The sequence below is a fragment of the Oncorhynchus gorbuscha genome, linkage group LG21, assembly GCF_021184085.1.
Source record: "Oncorhynchus gorbuscha isolate QuinsamMale2020 ecotype Even-year linkage group LG21, OgorEven_v1.0, whole genome shotgun sequence".
NCBI classification, from domain to species: domain Eukaryota; kingdom Metazoa; phylum Chordata; class Actinopteri; order Salmoniformes; family Salmonidae; genus Oncorhynchus; species Oncorhynchus gorbuscha.
In genome coordinates this window covers 36,533,069-36,550,847 of record NC_060193.1, presented here as the reverse complement: position 1 = coordinate 36,550,847, position 17,779 = coordinate 36,533,069, and the positions used below count along the sequence as shown (strand labels likewise).

General features: G+C 41.5%; 1 protein-coding gene across 2 annotated transcripts in view; it reads left to right on the top strand.

Annotated features, from left to right (window-relative positions):
* unm_sa1614 (un-named sa1614) overlaps nucleotides 1-17,779 on the top strand; it is a 102,677-nt gene that overhangs the window by 28,073 nt on the left and 56,825 nt on the right. For both annotated transcript variants that reach the window (XM_046319913.1, XM_046319914.1), the window contains exons 15-19: nucleotides 2,211-2,344; nucleotides 2,766-2,857; nucleotides 3,890-4,076; nucleotides 4,473-4,558; nucleotides 10,832-10,947. In XM_046319913.1, coding sequence (XP_046175869.1) covers nucleotides 2,211-2,344; nucleotides 2,766-2,857; nucleotides 3,890-4,076; nucleotides 4,473-4,558; nucleotides 10,832-10,947 — 615 coding nt within the window. The remainder of the gene's footprint in view (nucleotides 1-2,210; nucleotides 2,345-2,765; nucleotides 2,858-3,889; nucleotides 4,077-4,472; nucleotides 4,559-10,831; nucleotides 10,948-17,779) is intronic.

Below are 17,779 nucleotides of genomic sequence, written 5' to 3'. Positions count from 1 at the left end.
GTGTGCTTCAGCCGGTTAGGGGTCAATTCTATTTCAAATCAGTCAATTGGGAAAGTAAACTGAAATTACAATTCCTCAAACAGAAGTTTACTTCCTGAATTGAATTGAATTGCAATTGACCCCAGCTCTGGTGTGCTGTCAGAGGAAGATTAGATTTGTCAGAGGAATTTCGTTCCCTGCAGTTAGGGCGCAGTGTATTTCTATTTGTTATGGATCCCCATTAGCTGCTGCCAAAGCAGCAAAATTAAGGCAGTTTATACAATTTTAAAACATTTCACAACACACTGTGTGCCCTCAGGCCCCTACTCCACCACTACCACATATCTACAGTACTAAATCCATGTGTATGTATAGTGCGTATGTTATCGTGTGTGTGTGTATTCATGTGTCTGTGCTAATGTTTGTGTTGCTTCACAGTCCCCACTGTTCCATATGGTTCCATAAGGTGTTTTCTTTAAATCAGACGTTCACTTTCCACTTTCAGCCAAGAGAGATTGACATGCATAGTATTAATATTAGCTCTCTGTTGACATCCAAGGGCCAGCCATGCTGCCCTTTTCTGAGCCAATTGCAATTTTCCTAAGTCCTTTTTTGTGGAACCTAACTACACGACTGAACAGTAGTCAAGGTGCAACAAAACTTGGGCCTGTAGGACCTGCCTTGTTGAAAGTGTTGTTTATAAGGCAGAGCATCGCTTTATTATTATAGACAGACTTCCCCCATCGTGTCATTGACACTGACCCAACTCCAGCCACTTTAATAATGGGAATTGATGGGAAATGATGTAAATATATCACTAGCCACTTTAATCAATGCTACCTTATATAATGTTACTTACCCTACATTATTCATCTCATATGCATACGTATATACTGTACTCTATATCATCGACTGCATCCTTATGTAATACATGTATCACTAGCCACTTTAACTATGCCACTTTGTTTACTTTGTCTACATACTCATCTCATATGTATATACTGTACTCGATACCATCAGTGTATGCTGCCCTGTACCATCACTCATTCATATATCCTTATGTACATATTCTTTATCCCCTTACACTGTGTATAAGACAGTAGTTTTGGAATTGTTAGTTAGATAACTTGTTGGTTATCACTGCATTGTCGGAACTAGAAGCACAAGCATTTCGCTACACTCGCATTAACATCTGCTAACCATCTGTATGTGACAAATCAAATTTGATTTGATTTGATCTTAGGTACTACTGCATCAATATGTTTTGACCATAGCAGTTTAGTCATCTCAACTTGCTCAATTTCCACATTATTTAGTACAAGATTTAGTTGAGGTTTAGGGTTTAGTGAGTGTTTTGTTCTAAATACAATGATTTTAGTTTTAGAAATATTTAGGTCTAACTTATTCCTTGCCACCCACTCTGAAACTAACTGCAGCTCTTTGTTTTTTGAGTGTTGGTCATTTCAGTCCCTGTAGTAGCTGACGTGTATAGTGTTGTCATCCTCATACATAGAAACTCTGGCTTTGCTCAAAGTTAGTGGCATGTTGTTAGTAATAATTGAAAAAAGCAATGGGCCTAAACAGTTACCCTGGGGATTTCCTGATTCTAACTGGATTATATTTGATAGGTTTCCATTCAAAGAACACCCTCTGTGTTCTGTTAGAACAAGTAACTCTTCATTCACGTTATAGCAGGGGGTGTAAATCCATAACACAAGTTTTTCCAACAGTAGGCTATGATCAATAATGTCGAAATCTGCACTGAAGTCTAACAAAACATCACCCACAATCATTCTATCATCAATTTCTCTCAGCCAATCATCAGTCATTTGTTTAACTGCTGTGCTTGTTGAGTGTCCTCACGCAACACACACTGGTTTGTCCTGTTCCAGCATGATGGAATTCTTTTGTCAATTTGTGTACTTTAAAATAGCATTGTATCTGGTCAAACACAAGTTTAATAAGGTTGGTAAATGTGCATGGTGCAATGTGCACCTAGCTCTGTTGACCCTGCTTAAGAACTGACTGTTTGGATTGAAAATGTTGGTGTTTCTAAATGTTGCTTCGTGGGCCTTTGCACCATGACCAGAAAAATACACCTTTTAGAAACACTAAAAATAGTTTCTCACAAGTGCTTGCATGCAACTGTCTTCCATAAGGCATAGTTTTGCAAATGACAAACCTTATACTGCCGGCATACTATAAACTATGTCCACTATGTCTCTCTTTAGACCCAACCTGGATCTCCACAAACTTGGGCATCCTGACATGTATCGAGTGCTCTGGGATACACAGAGAGATGGGCGTGCACTACTCCCGGATCAAGTCTCTTTCCCTGGACAAGCTGGGTACCTCCGAGCTAATGGTGAGTGCCTCTGAATCTTTAGTTGGACAAAACAACTATGAATGTTAAGAATACCACATGGAGGGTAAGAATAGGTAAATGGTGAATATGAAAAGTACTCTCAGAATAAACGGTTAGAATAGTTCCCCAACGGTGTTCATTACTCTCCTCAATTTGTGATGAGGTAGAATGTAACAATAGGGATTTAAACTCAATTAAATATGCAGCAGCCATGGCATTAGTTGCATGATTTGAGGACAAATAAGTTAGTGATTTTTTAAAATCTATTCAACAACTCAGTGATTGTCACCAACTGGGTCAGTGTCCTATATGCTTCTTTGTTTGATGTGAAATCAGTTTTAGTAGTTGGTCAAGCTCCTCTCAACTCTATTGTGAATGGTTTTTCATAATTCCCCCCCCCCCCCCCCTTCTCTTTTTTAAGCTGGCAAAGAACATGGGCAATTCAGGCTTCAATGAGATAGTGGAAGCCAATGTCATGAGTCCCTCACTGAAACCCACGGCAGAAAGTGACATGTGAGTGATGAGCAGGGCTGGAATTACTCCCCAGTCCTCAAACTGCAGCCAATCACCTACAGCTGTATGATTCCCTAGAACTGCTCAGCTTGCTATGGGAATTTAGAGATGGCTATATCAAAGTTAAGCCTAATCATATTCCTCCGAACTCCTTTAAAAGATAACTCGTGGAACATTTTATACATTACATTTTTATAAATGCATTACGTTTTGGAGCATGCATTTGAGATTTAATAGTGTGCTGTGTTGAAAAGCTCACTGCCGAAAATATATTTGAATTGTATTTTGATATTTACTATTTCAAACTATGAGAAAATAATTTAAGATGGAACAGTGTGTTGTGATAACACAAAAATGGTTGACATGTCTGTGAACCCCTTATTAGTAAGGTCCTGTCTAGTGGTTACGGTGTGTAAGAAAAGCATAACTACAACCGTGTTATATGTGGACATGCGCCATAAGCACAATCCATTTCCATTAAGCACAATCCACTCCCCCCCCCCCCCCCCCCCCCTGCTAGTCTTAACATTTTTGGCAAAATAATGAGTCACACACTGATGTTCAGTTCATGTTTGCATTAGTGAATGTACCCATGAACTGAAAATGTCATTCTTTTAGTGCTTTTAAGAAATTGTAGTTTCAACAGGGGCTCCTGAGTGGCACAGCGGTCTAAGGCACTGCATCTCAGTGCCAGAGGCGTCACTAGAGACCCTGGTTCGATTCCAGGCTGTATCACAACCGGCCGTGATTAGCAATCCCATAGGGCGGCGCACAATTGGCCCAGCGTCGTTAGGGTTTGGCCGGGGTAGGCAGTCATTGTAAATAAGAATTTGTTCTTAAATGACTTGCCTAGTTAAATAAAATATAAAAACAGATTTACTGTTTGTCTTAGATGTTGATCATAGTAGCCTCCAATTTACTTCTCATTGAAATGTATAAAAGGCTGTTTTTTACTCTCCATATGGCTCTGATTTCCCAATTGCAATTACCCATCTGTATCGTGTAATGAGCGCGTCCTCTCTGTATCATTAGGATGGTGCGTAAGGACTTCATCCTGTGTAAGTACATGGAGTGTCAGTTTGCCCAGCACAGCAGCAGTTCCTTTTCCACTTTGAGAAGGAATTTACAGGAGGCAGTGTGCAGCCGAGACATCTTCAGCCTGCTCCAGCTCTATGCCGTGAGACTGGACCTCAGCCAACCTCTGGCCAACCCGGTGCAGGTACACCCAATGACTAATCCAAACTCTAACCTCATAAACTTAGTACATAACACTGACCTCATCCAGCCTTTAGCCAGCCCTGTGTAGGTGCATACCTGTAAGTATACTTACACAATGACTAACCATCACCCTAGACAAAACCTTACTCCATACCCCTGTGCATGTAGACCCAGGCCCTGTCCAGAAACAACCCCTAAACCCTAGACACCTGTGGATTTCTGAAAGTATTTGATAGGTTTACATATATGGTGATAGCTACACCCTGTCCTCTGATAGGCTAGGTGGAATGTTAGCGATATTGCTTACGTCTATTCTTCCCTCTGTGGATAGGGATTGGTTCTGGACAGGGCGCCAGACTCTTAACATAACCATAACTCAACCCTCCCATGTTTGTAGGAGAAAGGGGAAACTGCACTCCACCTGGCTGTCCTGCTGGCTGATAGGACCTCGCTTCACATTGTGGACTTTCTTGTTCACAACTGGTAAGTAATTTTATGCAGCATTTATAGAGATTTTTTATTTCAAGGGACAGTCAAGAGAGCTGTAGTAATGCATGAAAAAATAAGCTGAAGAATGCCATTAGTAATGTCCCTATATTCCTATAGCTCAAAGGGACAATCCCATCCAATGTGACCCTTGCCCTTTGTTAATTCTGAACTGTTAACTGTGCTCTGAACTCTTGCATGATGTTTGTTGTGGCTTTAAAGAGATTCTCTGGTACTTTTGTATACTTTGTAAACAGTAGTTCTGAAAGTAGCACCCACGAGCCAAAGGGGGGTGTGCGCCTGAGGGCGCACACTTTCTAGTTGGCTTACATTAAAAATGTGGCAATATTGTCTGTTATTATCCTCAGTAATTTTCCATCCAGATTGTCAGACCCCTGTGGCTGGTCATTGTTGATAGACAACCATCATTTTTTTTACCTATTCCACACGGATTTTACGGAATTCAAAAGTAGAATTCTTGTCTTTCATAATTTTGTCAGATATACTTGGATGTGTAGTGTCAACATTTGTTGCCAAGTGGAATAATCAATTTCATAAAAGTGTCAAGTGCAGTGTCTGGTTGCTCTTCATTACACACCACAGACCAGCAAATATTCTTTACATCATCAACATGTGAATCGCTACATTAGTAGACCCAGTCTTTGGAACTTTGGTTTTCCTAGATATGGCTACTATATTGTGTTCACTATCCTATGGATTTGGATGCTGCTTTAAAGGAGATTTCTGCAGCATTAGTAAAGATGTGATCAATACATGTTAATGATTTCATTCCTGTTTGTAACTACCCTGGTAGGTTGACTGACAACCTGAACCACGTTGCAGCCGCTGGTTATTGTTTGAAGTTTTTTTCTTGAGTGGACAGCTTGATGAGAGCCAGTCAATATTTAAATCACCCAGAAAATGTTATTCTCCACTGACTACACGTGCATTTCACACACATTATTCATATACTGACTGTTATAGCACTTGGTGGTCTATAGCACCTTCCCACAATAATGAGCTTAAGGTGAGGCAGATGAACCTGTAGTCATATTACTTCAACAATATTTCACATGCTTTACAGGAATGTGGTTTGTGAATATAGACCGCAACATCGCCCCCGTTGGCATTTCCGTCTTTTCGGTAGATGTTATAACCATGTATTGCTACCACTGTATCATCAAAGGTATTATCTAAGTGAGTTTCAGAAAGAGTCAGAATATGAATATCATCTGTTACAAGTAAGTTATGGACTTCATGGACCTTGTTTATCAGGCTGCATATGTTAATATGAGCTATTTCTGTTGCACTTTTCTGGGTTGCTTGATTGTTTTTAAGGCTTTACTGGGAAGCTTATCAGAAGTAGACTTGCTCATGTTACTTATATTGGAGCTGATAGTGCAGGGTGAGCTGCACACAGTGGTCTTCCTACTAGGGCACACCGCCTCAGTGCAACCCGTATACCTCTGGTTCATACGCTCATGATTTACTGCATACAATAGCTGGAGGATTAACATAGGTATTCAGGGCAATTAGAGGGACATAAATTAAGTTACTTGCATTATGTCTGGCAAAGCCCCTAGGATAATTTACATTTGATGCAGCATTAGATGGAGCCAAGATGATTAGGATGGACTCCATCATTCCTGTAGAGCAGTGGTTCCCAAACTTTTTATAGTCCCGTACCCCTTCAAACATTCAACCTCCAGCTGCATACCCCCTCTACCACCAGGGTCAGCGCACTCATAAATGTTGTGTTTTGCCATCATTGTAAGCCTGCCACACACACACGATATGATACATTTATTTAACATAAGAATGAGAGTTTTTGTCACAACCCGGCTTGTGGGAAGTGACAGAGCTCTTATAGGACCAGGGCACAAATAATATAATAATAACAATATCAATAATTTTGCTCTTTTATTTAACCATCTTACATATAAAACCTTATTTGTTCATCGAAAATTGTGAATATCTCACCACAGGTTAATGAGAAGGGTGTGCTTGAAAGGATGCTCATTACTCTGCAATGTTGAGTTGTATTGGCGAGAGTCTCAGTCGTATCATTTTCCACACACCGTCTGTGCCTGTATTTAGTTTTCATGCTTGTGAGGGCCGAGAATCCACTCTCACACAGGTACGTGGTTGCAAAGGGCCTCAGTGTCTTAACAGCGCGATTTGCCAAGGCAGGATACTCTGAGCGTAGCCCAATCCAGAAATCTGTCAGTGGCTTCTGATTTAAATTCAATTCACAGAACCGCTTGTTGCATTTTCGATGAGGCTCTCTTGTTCAGATATAGGTAGGTGGACTAGAGGCAGGGCATGAAAGGGATAACGAATCCAGTTGTTTGTCATCCATTTTTTTGGAAAGTACCTGTGTAATTGCACACCCAACTCACTCGGGTGCTTCGCTATATCACATTTGACATTGTTCGTAAGATTGAGTTCATTTTCAGACACAAAATCATACAATGATGGAAAGACCTGTGTGCTGTCCTTGTTAATGCAGACAGAGTAGAGCTCTAACTTCTTAATCATAGCCTAAATTTTGTCCCGCACATTGAATAAATATAGTTGCGGAGAGTCCCTGTAATCCTTGATTCAGATCATTCAGGTGAGAAAAAACATCAACCAGATAGGCCAGTCGTGTAAGAAAGTCATCATCATGCAAGTGGTCAGACAAGTGAAAATTATGGTCAGTAAAGAGAACTTTAAGCTCGTCTCTCAATTCCCCCCAAAATGTGTCAATACTTTGCCCCTTGATAACTAGCGCACTTCTGTATGTTGTAAAAGCATTACAGGGTCGCTGCCCATATCATTGTAAAATACATATCATTGTAAAATTGCACACGCGTTACCACACCACTATGTCTCCCTGTCATGGCTTTTGCGCCATCAGTACAGAAACCAACACATCTTGACCACCAAAGTCCATTTGATGTCAGTGGTTCTGTAGCTCAGTTGGTAGAGCATGGCGCTTGTAACGCCAGGGTAGTGGGTTCGATCCCCGGGACCACCCATACGTAGAATGTATGCACACATGACTGTAAGTCGCTTTGGATAAAAGCGTCTGCTAAATGGCATATATTACAAAGATGTCCAGTACTTAATTTAAAAAAAATCCAAATCAAATTGTATTTGTCACATACACATTAGCAGATGTTAATGCGAGTGTAGCGAAATGCTTGTGCTTCTAGTTCTGACAATGCAGTAATAACCAACGAGTAATCTAACTAACAATTCCAAAACTACTACCTTATACACACAAGTGTAAAGGGATAAAGAATATGTACATAAAGATATATGAGTGAGTGATGGTACAGAGCGGCATAGGCAAGATGCAGTAGATGGTATCGAGTACAGTATATACATATGAGATGATTATGTAAACAAAGTGGCATAGTTTAAAGTGGCCAGTGATACATGTATTACATAAAGATGCAGTAGATGATATAGAGTACAGTATATACGTATACATATGAGATAAATAATGTAGGGTATGTAAACATATTAAGTAGCATTGTTTAAAGTGGCTAGTTACATATTTTACATCAATTCCCATTATTAAAGTGGCTGGAGTTGAGTCAGTGTGTTGGCAGCAGCCACTCAATGTTAGTGGTGGCTGTTTAACAGTCTGATGGCCTTGAGATAGAAGCTGTTTTTCAGTCTCTCGGTCCCAGCTTTGATGCACCTGTACTGACCTCGCCTTCTGGATGATAGCGGGGAGAACAGGCAGTGGCTCGGGTGGTTGTTGTCCTTGATGATCTTTATGGCCTTCCTGTGGCATCGGGTGGTGTAGGTGTCCTGGAGGGCAGGTAGTTTGCCCCCGGTGATGCGTTGTGCAGACCTCACTACCCTCTGGAAAGCCTTACGGTTGTGGGCGGAGCAGTTGCCGTACCAGGCGGTGATACAACCCATCTGTAAAAGTTTGTGAGTGCTTTTGGGTGACAAGCCGTATTTCTTCAGCCTCCTGAGGTTGAAGAGGCGCTGCTGCGCCTTCTTCACGTTGCTGTCTTCGAAAGCCAAGTCAACAAACAGATTACTGACCTTTTCGAATCTCACCACACCTTTTCTGCTATGCAATCTGGTTTCAGAGCTGGTCATGGGTGCACCTCAGCCACGCTCAAGGTCCAAAACGATATCTTAACCGCCATCGATAAGAAACATTACTGTGCAGCCGTATTCATTGATCTGGCCAAGGCTTTCGACTCTGTCAACCACCACATGCTCATCGGCAGACTCGACAGCCTTGGTTTCTCAAATGATTGCCTCGCCTGGTTCACCAACTACTTCTCTGATAGAGTTCAGTGTGTCAAATCGGAGGGTCTGCTGTCCGGACCTCTGGCCCTATGGGGATGCCACAGGGTTCAATTCTTGGACCGACTCTCTTCTCTGTATACATCAATGAGGTCGCTCTTGCTGCTGGTGAGTCCCTGATCCACCTCTACGCAGACGATACCATTCTGTATACTTCCGGCCCTTCTTTGGACACTGTGTTAACAACCCTCCAGGCAAGCTTCAATGCCATACAACTCTCCTTCCGTGGCCTCCAATTGCTCTTAAATACAAGTAAAACTAAATGCATGCTCTTCAACCGATCGCTACCTGCACCTACCCGCCTGTCCAACATCACTACTCTGGACGGCTCTGACTTAGAATACGTGGACAACTACAAATACTTAGGTGTCTGGTTAGACTGTAAACTCTCCTTCCAGACCCATATCAAACATCTCAAATCCAAAGTTAAGTCTAGAATTGGCTTCCTATTTCGCAACAAAGCATCCTTCACTCATGCTGCCAAACATACCCTTGTAAAACTGACCATCCTACCAATCCTCGACTTTGGCGATGTCATTTACAAAATAGCCTCCAATACCCTACTCAACCAATTGGATGCAGTCTATCACAGTGCAATCCGTTTTGTCACCAAAGCCCCATATACTACCCACCATTGCGACCTGTTTCCCCTCGTTGGCTGGCCCTCGCTTCATACTCGTCGCCAAACCCACTGGCTCCATGTCATCTACAAGACCCTGCTAGGTAAAGTCCCCCCTTATCTCAGCTCGCTGGTCACCATAGCATCTCCCACCTGTAGTACACGCTCCAGCAGGTATATCTCTCTGGTCACCCCCAAAACCAATTCTTTCTTTGGCCGCCTCTCCTTCCAGTTCTCTGCTGCCAATGACTGGAACAAACTACAAAAATCTCTGAAACTGGAAACACTTATCTCCCTCACTAGCTTTAAGCACCAACTGTAAGAGCATCTTACAGATTACTGCACCTGTACATAGCCCACCTATAATTTAGCCCAAACAACTACCTCTTTCCCAACTGTATTTAATTAATTTATTTATTTTGCTCCTTTGCACCCCATTATTTTTATTTCTACTTTGCACATTCTTCCATTGCAAAACTACCATTCCAGTGTTTTACTTGCTATATTGTATTTACTTTGCCACCATGGCCTTTTTTGCCTTTACCTCCCTTCTCACCTAATTTGCTCACATTGTATACATTGACTTGTTTCTACTGTATTATTGACTGTATGTTTGTTTTACTCCATGTGTAACTCTGTGTCGTTGTATCTGTCGAACTGCTTTGCTTTATCTTGGCCAGGTCGCAATTGTAAATGAGAACTTGTTCTCAACTTGCCTACCTGGTTAAATAAAGGTGAAATAAAAATAAAAATAAATAAAAAATATGGGCAGTACCAAAACAAGTGATCTAATGATTGTCTCTTCGCAGCTAAATCTGCAGAGATGGGTTGTTTGTATCCCCATATACAGTATATAACATTATATTGGTTGCAAGGAGTAAAAGTCAGTTGGCATTTAGAGGTCTGAGCATAGCTGAGCATTTAGAGGTCGAGACAACAGGTGAGATGGAGAGGGGGAGGGAGAGGGAGTGAGTGGGTCTAGAATCAGCAGGTTTGGGACCAGGTATCACATCCGGTGAACAGGTCAGGGTTCCCTAGCCGCAGGCAGAACAAGAGTCATCAGGTCAGGGAGCCAGGTAGGCATTGGCTCAGGGGGACCGAGAGAGAAAAACTTAAGTTCACACAGGACACCAGATTAGATTTACTGCATGTCTTCTAAGTTATGGGACCATGTCAAGGATGTTAGCCAAACATGCCGAGTAGATAGTTGTTATTCATCATGGATTTGTCAGACAGTGGCTCCTGTGTTATTCTTAGTCAGTCTAACATGTCAAAGGTTTATATCCCAGTATATTATATGAGTATAACCGTGTTGTGTTTTGATTTTGTTACAGCAACAATCTGGATGTCCAGACTGCCAGGGGAAACAGTGCGTTGCATTACTGTTGTCTGCACAACAGAACAGAGTGTCTTAAACTGCTTCTCCGAGCCAAGGCCAACATACATAACAGTGAGTGTTATGAGTAGTCCCTTGCTAAAGACCAGGCCTGCACCCTAGTGGTCTGCTCCTGAGATCAGAAATGCCTTCTCTGTTCAATGTCTATCCATGTTCCATCCATGCTGTTCTGTGTGAGGCATAATTCACTTTGACTGTAGTCAATGTCATGCATTGATATCAATAGGACTAAGTGATTAATCTTCTCTTAATTGATCTTCTTTTTAAAAAGCCTAAAGGTTCTTATTTAACATTTTAAGGTCTCTTTTAGATGAGCCCTGTCTAACACAATACACATCAAAATACAATATACACTGCGAGAGCGTGCGAGAGCATTGCAATATACATAAATACATCTATATTATTAAATTATTGTACCCACACTGTTCGCGCACGCCCACGAGCGTCTGCGTTGCCAAGAGCTAAAATAGAAGTCAGCTCTATTTGTGTCGCATTTCGCGCTGCAAGTCCCACCACTCCAATCTCCTCATTGGTTATACCCACGTGGGTGACTGAAAGACGAACGAGGTCGGTGGCGGTAATGAACCTAATTTATGAAAGTTGCCAATCGCAATATAGTCCAGAGAAGAAAAGGCCTGGAAGGAGGAGACATGACTAGAAGCGATTCGGTTGACCGTTTTATTTGTGGATTAATTGTTGGAGTAGAGGACCTTGTCCATTTCAGGTAAAATAACAACTCAATGTTTATATCCCAGGACAAATTAGCTAGCAACAGCAAGCTATCTAAATAGGACAAATTAGCTAGCAAGTGCAAGCTAGCTAGCTAAATTGCCATAAATGTATGTTTTTCAACCTGTCCCCAAATTAGTGTAATTGGTTCAGAGTTTGTTTTGATATTTTAACCTGTGTGTCATGATCACGTTTGGTGTGGGGGGAATAAATTTATGCACGATAGCGCACGACTGATTTGGGTTCCGTGTCACTCTGTAGACACCAACCTTTTGGTAAAGAATACAGTGAAGAGTAATAAAACTGTCTCTTGTGATAAAACGAAGGGCGCTATGAAAAAGTGCAGCCAAGGGTTTAAGAGTAGAGGCAGCTGCACTTTGATAAATATTATCACCATAATCAAGAACAGGGAGAAAGGTTGATTGCACAATTTGCTTCCTGCTGACTAGAGAGAGACCAGATCTGTTTCTATAAAAAAAAAAGAAGGCCCACGTTAAATCTTAGTTTATTAACAAGCTCAGTCGTATGTTTTTTTTTAAACAATCAATACCAAGGTATTTGTATGCAGCAACTTGTTCGATTATTTAACCATCCGATGAGTAAAGAGAAGGCAATTGAGACAATCTGACTAGAACTGAAAACAACATGTATTTTGCCCGTATTTAAGTACGAGTTTTAAATCAGTAAGGACTTCCTGCACAACTGCAAAATCGGACTGTAGTCTTGTCACAGCCAGGTCAGCAGATGGGGCAATTGCATACATAATAGTATCAGCCACATTTAGATGATATATTTCTTTTTACAGATTGACCAATAACATTGATATAAATAGTGAAAAGAACCGTTTCTAGTATCGAACCCTGCGGAACACTGCTTCTTGTGCTTCAAGAAATTCTGACTTAACCTCATCAATCACGATGTCCTGAGTTCTGCCATGAAGATAATCATGAAACCATGAACATGTGTCGGAACTCAGGCCTATTGAGGACAACTTATTTAATCAAATGTTAAGCAGTATCAAAAGCAATGACAAGATCATTAGCAACTAAAGTGATTGCTGTAATAATGCTATGCCTAATACCTAAACCATGATTGTTCGACATTCAAAATACATTTCTCAGATAGAAAAGAGAATAGTTGTTCATTTACCAAGGATTCGGGAATCTTAGCTAGACAAGGAAGCCTTGAAATGGTTCTGGAATGGTTCTGCCCAGTATCATTGTGAATAGACTTAGAAGTTATTTCAAAGAGAGAGAGAGCTGAAATAAATTGGTGATTAAATACATCAATGATAGCATTTTTTTGTCTTGTGGCAAAGAGGAGGAAGTAGATCCCATTAGGGATTTGACAGTTTTCCAGAATTTTGCCGGGTTCCCATTACAATCCGAAAGAACGGTTACATAATCAGATTTAGCCTTTCTGATTTCTTACACAATGATTTCTCAATTCCTTAAACGCTTGCAACTGCAGACCTAATCCTGTGTTCCTGGCTTTGACCCAAGCATCATCTCTTTTATGAATGACTTCTGATAATTACGGAGAGTACCATGCATTCAATCTACCTAATTATCCACAATAGCATAGAAAACATCTGCAAAAAGGCTGAATGCTAAATCTGGTTCAGGGATAGCTGAAATTACAATCCGGGTCATAAAAGAAAGATAATGTTCACTGAAGTTTTAAAGTTCCTCTTTGTGATGACACAAGGCTCTCTGACACACTGGTCAATGGTCACTAATATCTTGGGCGAAGAAATTCGTTAAAACAAGATAAATCAGAGTTGACTTTGAAGGATCTTTAATGTTGGGCTGTGTCTGAAATGCAATGTCTGAAATTCCTTATCTATGAAATGCCCTGTCTGAAATGCCCTAAAGGCATTTGGAGATCATTCCACACGTAAGGTGCAAAAAAACTGAATGCAGATCTACCTTCAGTGGAATCGAAGGGATCTCCAGCGTTCGCCATCCCTGTGATAGGAACTGGTGACCCGTATATCTGTAATTTAACAATGGAGTAAGGTATGGCAGAAGTTTGCACAAGATGGCCTTATAAATTATAAAAGAGAGCAGTGCATTGATCTACGAGACTTGAGAGGGCCAAACCTAACAAAATGGCACTGATAGACATGGTCGCCCTGTTCATGGCTCCTAAGCAACTTTGCAGTGTTTAGTTTTTTTGCATGTTATTTCTCACATTATTAGCTCAGAACGTCCTTTGCACTATTACTTACAGCAAGAAATAACTTTTGGAGATGAGAGCGGCTGTAACTCCCCAGAAATCTACAAGAAATACGACTTTCCTGAATTGGACCCTTTGTTCGAACCCCCCAAGGCAATTCCACTTATCCCAGAGACTGCTCCAAGATTGATTCAGGAGGCGTGCATCCCATCCAACGCTTACCAGTATATTGCTCGCTAATGTTCAGGAAACTAGACAAGCTCATGGTGAGAATCTCCTTCGAGAGATATACAGTCGTGGCCAAAAGTTTTGAGAATGACACAAATATTAATTTTCACAAAGTCTGCTGCCTCAGTGTCTTTAGATATTTTTGTCAGATGTTACTATGGAATACTGAAGTATAATTACAAGCATTTCATAAGTGTTAAAGGCTTTTATAGACAATTACATGAAGTTAATGCAAAGAGTCAATATTTGCAGTGTTGACCCTTCTTTTTCAAGACTTCTGCAATCCGCCCTGGCATGCTGTCAATTAACTTCTGGCCCACATCCTGACTGATGGCAGCCCATTCTTGCATAATCAATGCTTGGAGTTTGTCAGAATTTGTGGGTTTTTGTTGGTCCACCCGCCTCTTGAAAATTGAAAAGTTCTCAATGGGATTAAGGTCTGGGGAGTTTCCTGGCCATGGACCAAAAATATCAATGTTTTGTTCCCCGAGTCACTTAGTTATCACTTTTGTCTTATGGAAAGGTGCTCCATCATGCTGGAAAAGGCATTTATCATCACCAAACTGTTACTGGATGATTGGGAGAAGTTGCTCTCGGAGGATGTGTTGGTACCATTCTTTATTCATGGCTGTGTTCTTAAGAAAAAATGTGAGTAAGCTGACTCCCTTGGCTGAGAAGCAACCCCACACATGAATGGTCTCAGGATGCTTTACTGTTGGCATGACACAGGACTGTTGGTAGCGCTCACCTTGTCTTCTCCGGACAAGCTTTTTTCTGGATGCCCCAAACAATCGGAAAGGGATTCATCAGAGAAAATGACTTTACCCCAGTCCTCAGCAGTCCAATCTCTGTACCTTTTGCAGAATATCAGTCTGTCCCTGATGTTTTTCCTGGAGAGAAGTGGCTTCTTTGCTGCCCTTCTTGACACCAGGCCATCCTCAAAAAGTCTTTGCCTCACTGTGCGTGGAGATGCACTCACACCTGCCTGCTGCCATTCCTGAGCCAGCGCTGTAGGTGGTGGTGCCCCGATCCCGCAGCTGAATCAACTTTAGGAGACGGTCCTGGTGCTTGCTGGACTTTCTTGGGCACCCTGAAGCAATCTGCACAACAGTTGAACCGCTCTCCTTGAAGTTCTTGATGATCTGATAAATGGTGGATTTAGGTGCAATCTTACTGGCAGCAATATCCTTGCCTGTGAAGCCCTTTTTTGTGCAAAGCAATGATGACGGCACGTGTTTCCTTGCAGGTAACCATGTTTAACAGAGGAAGAACAATGATTCCAAGCACCGCCCTCCTTTTGAAGTTTCCAGTCTGTTATTCGAAATCAATCAGCATGACAGAGTGATCTACAGCTTTGTCCTCGTCAACACTCACACCTGTGTTAACGAGAGAATCACTGACATGTCAGATGGTACTTTTGTGGCAGGGCTCTAATGCAGTGGAATTTTTTTGGGGGGGGGGATTCAGTTAATTTGCATGGCAAAAAGGGACTTTGCAATTCATCTGATCAGTCTTCATAACATTCTGGAGTGTATGCAAATTGCCATCATACAAACTGAGGCAGCAGACTTTGAAAATTCATATTTGTGTCGTTCTCAACTTTTGGCCACGACTGTACTCTGTTTCATGGAATCATGTCTCTCTCTCCGGATATAATGTCCCCGTCCATTCAGCCAACTGGGTATATTGCGCAGACAGGAATAAAGAATCCTTTGGAAAAAAGAAAGGGGGAGGTATGTTTCATGATTATCTGCTCATGGCGTGATTGCGGTTACGTACAGGAAGGCCCTTCGAAGGCCCCATCCTGACGATGTCCGAAGAGAATTCTCTAAATATGTAATGTGGTTGGCATTTGATTGTGAGGTATTCTTAGTCGGGTGAACAAAAAGACTTGAGTTCCTTTATTGTAGCTGGGGACTTTAATAAAACAAATCTTAGGAAAACGTTACCGAAGAGTTATCAACACATTTCCTGCTCCACTCGTGCATCAAAATCTTATGACCATTGCTACTCTCCCTTCCGGAATGGCTTCAAGGCCCTCCCTACGGCAAATCAGATCACGCCTCCATCCTGCTCCTATAGGCAGAAACCCATGGTAAGGACTGGTCAACGCTGGTCTGACGAATCGGAATCTATGCTTGTTTTGATAACGCGGAATGGGATATGTTACGGGTTGCCTCTGAGAATAACGTTGACATATGCACTGACACGGTGACTGAGTTCATCTGCAAGTATATCCCTCCCGCTGTGACGATTAAAACCTATCCAAACCAAAGACCTAGAATTCCTTACAATCAAATGCCGACCGCATTATCTCCCCAAAATGTTTTCTTCGATTATAGTCACAGCCGTGTATACCCCCTCCCCACTCCCCAAGCAGACACCTCGATGTTAGCCTGGAATAACTTCACTGGACTCTATGTAAACTGGAAACCATATATCCTGAGGCTGCATTTATTGTGGCTGGGAATTTTAACAAAGCTATTTTGAGAACAAGGCTTCCTAAATTCTACCAGCACATTGACTGTACCTCCTGCTCGAGGAAGACACTGGATCTCTGCTACTCTAACTTCTGCGATGCATACAAGGCCCCGCCCTCCCTTCGGCAAATCCGATCCTCAAAAGGTTCTACAGCTGCACCATCAAGAGCATCCTGACCGGTTGCATCATCATAAGGCGCCACAGAGGGTAGTTCATACGACCCAATACATCACTGTGCCCAAGCTTTCTGCCATCCAGGACCTATATACTAGGCGGTGTCAGAGGAAGGCCCATAAAATTGTCAGACTCCAGTCACCCAAGTCATAGACTGTTCTCTCTGCTACTGTACGGCAAGTGGTACCGGATCGCCCTGTCGAAAAGGCTCCTTAACAGCTTCTACACCCAAGCAATACGACTGCTGAACAATTTATAAAATTGCCATCGGACTATTTACGTTGACCCCCTTGTATAGCCTCGTTATTGTTATGTAATCTTGTGTTACTTTTTATTTTATATTTTACTTTAGTTTACGTAGAAAATATTTTATTTACTCAATTTCTTGAACTGCTTTGTTAAGGGCTTATAAAGTAAGCATTTCATGGTAAGGTCTACCTGTTGTATTTGTCGCATGTGACAAATAAAATGTGATTTGATATGGATAATCTCATTGGAGTGTGGTCTCTATATCCACTTTTTGTTGGATTTTCATTTCGAGAGGTCAATGGAGATTCTTTATTTTTCTGCCTTGGGTTTCTCAATGAAGAGCAGCATCAAATCCAAAGAGCATTTATTCAAGATATGTTTTCATTTGCACAAAAACTCTTCATAAAGCCAAAAGCTAGGGCTTTGTGAATCCGAAAAACACCTCTGTATGTGTTTCTAAGTCAATAGTATGTCTAGGAGCTCAATACTTTTTTTGTGGATTCTGCATGTTCAGGTACTTGTGCCAAGTCATTGAACAGGGAGTGCGGTAGGAGGATGTTTTGTGCTTATTAATCCGTAAAGGATGAAGGTTCTGAGTGTTCGGCAGTATTTGCTCTGATTTCAGCAAACTAAGTTATTCTTCATTAATTAAAGTATATTCCAACAATAGTGGTAGATCCTCCTTTATGGTTAGTCAGAAATTGTGAGCGGCGTCAGGCCAGATAGTGTCAAAATGCCAATAAATAGGTAAGCGTTCAGGTGGGCCTTCAGCAAAAAAAAGAAAGGAGGGGTGCTCAACAACAACTGACAAAAATCATCATGAGAATGGCTTACCAAGAAAAACTTC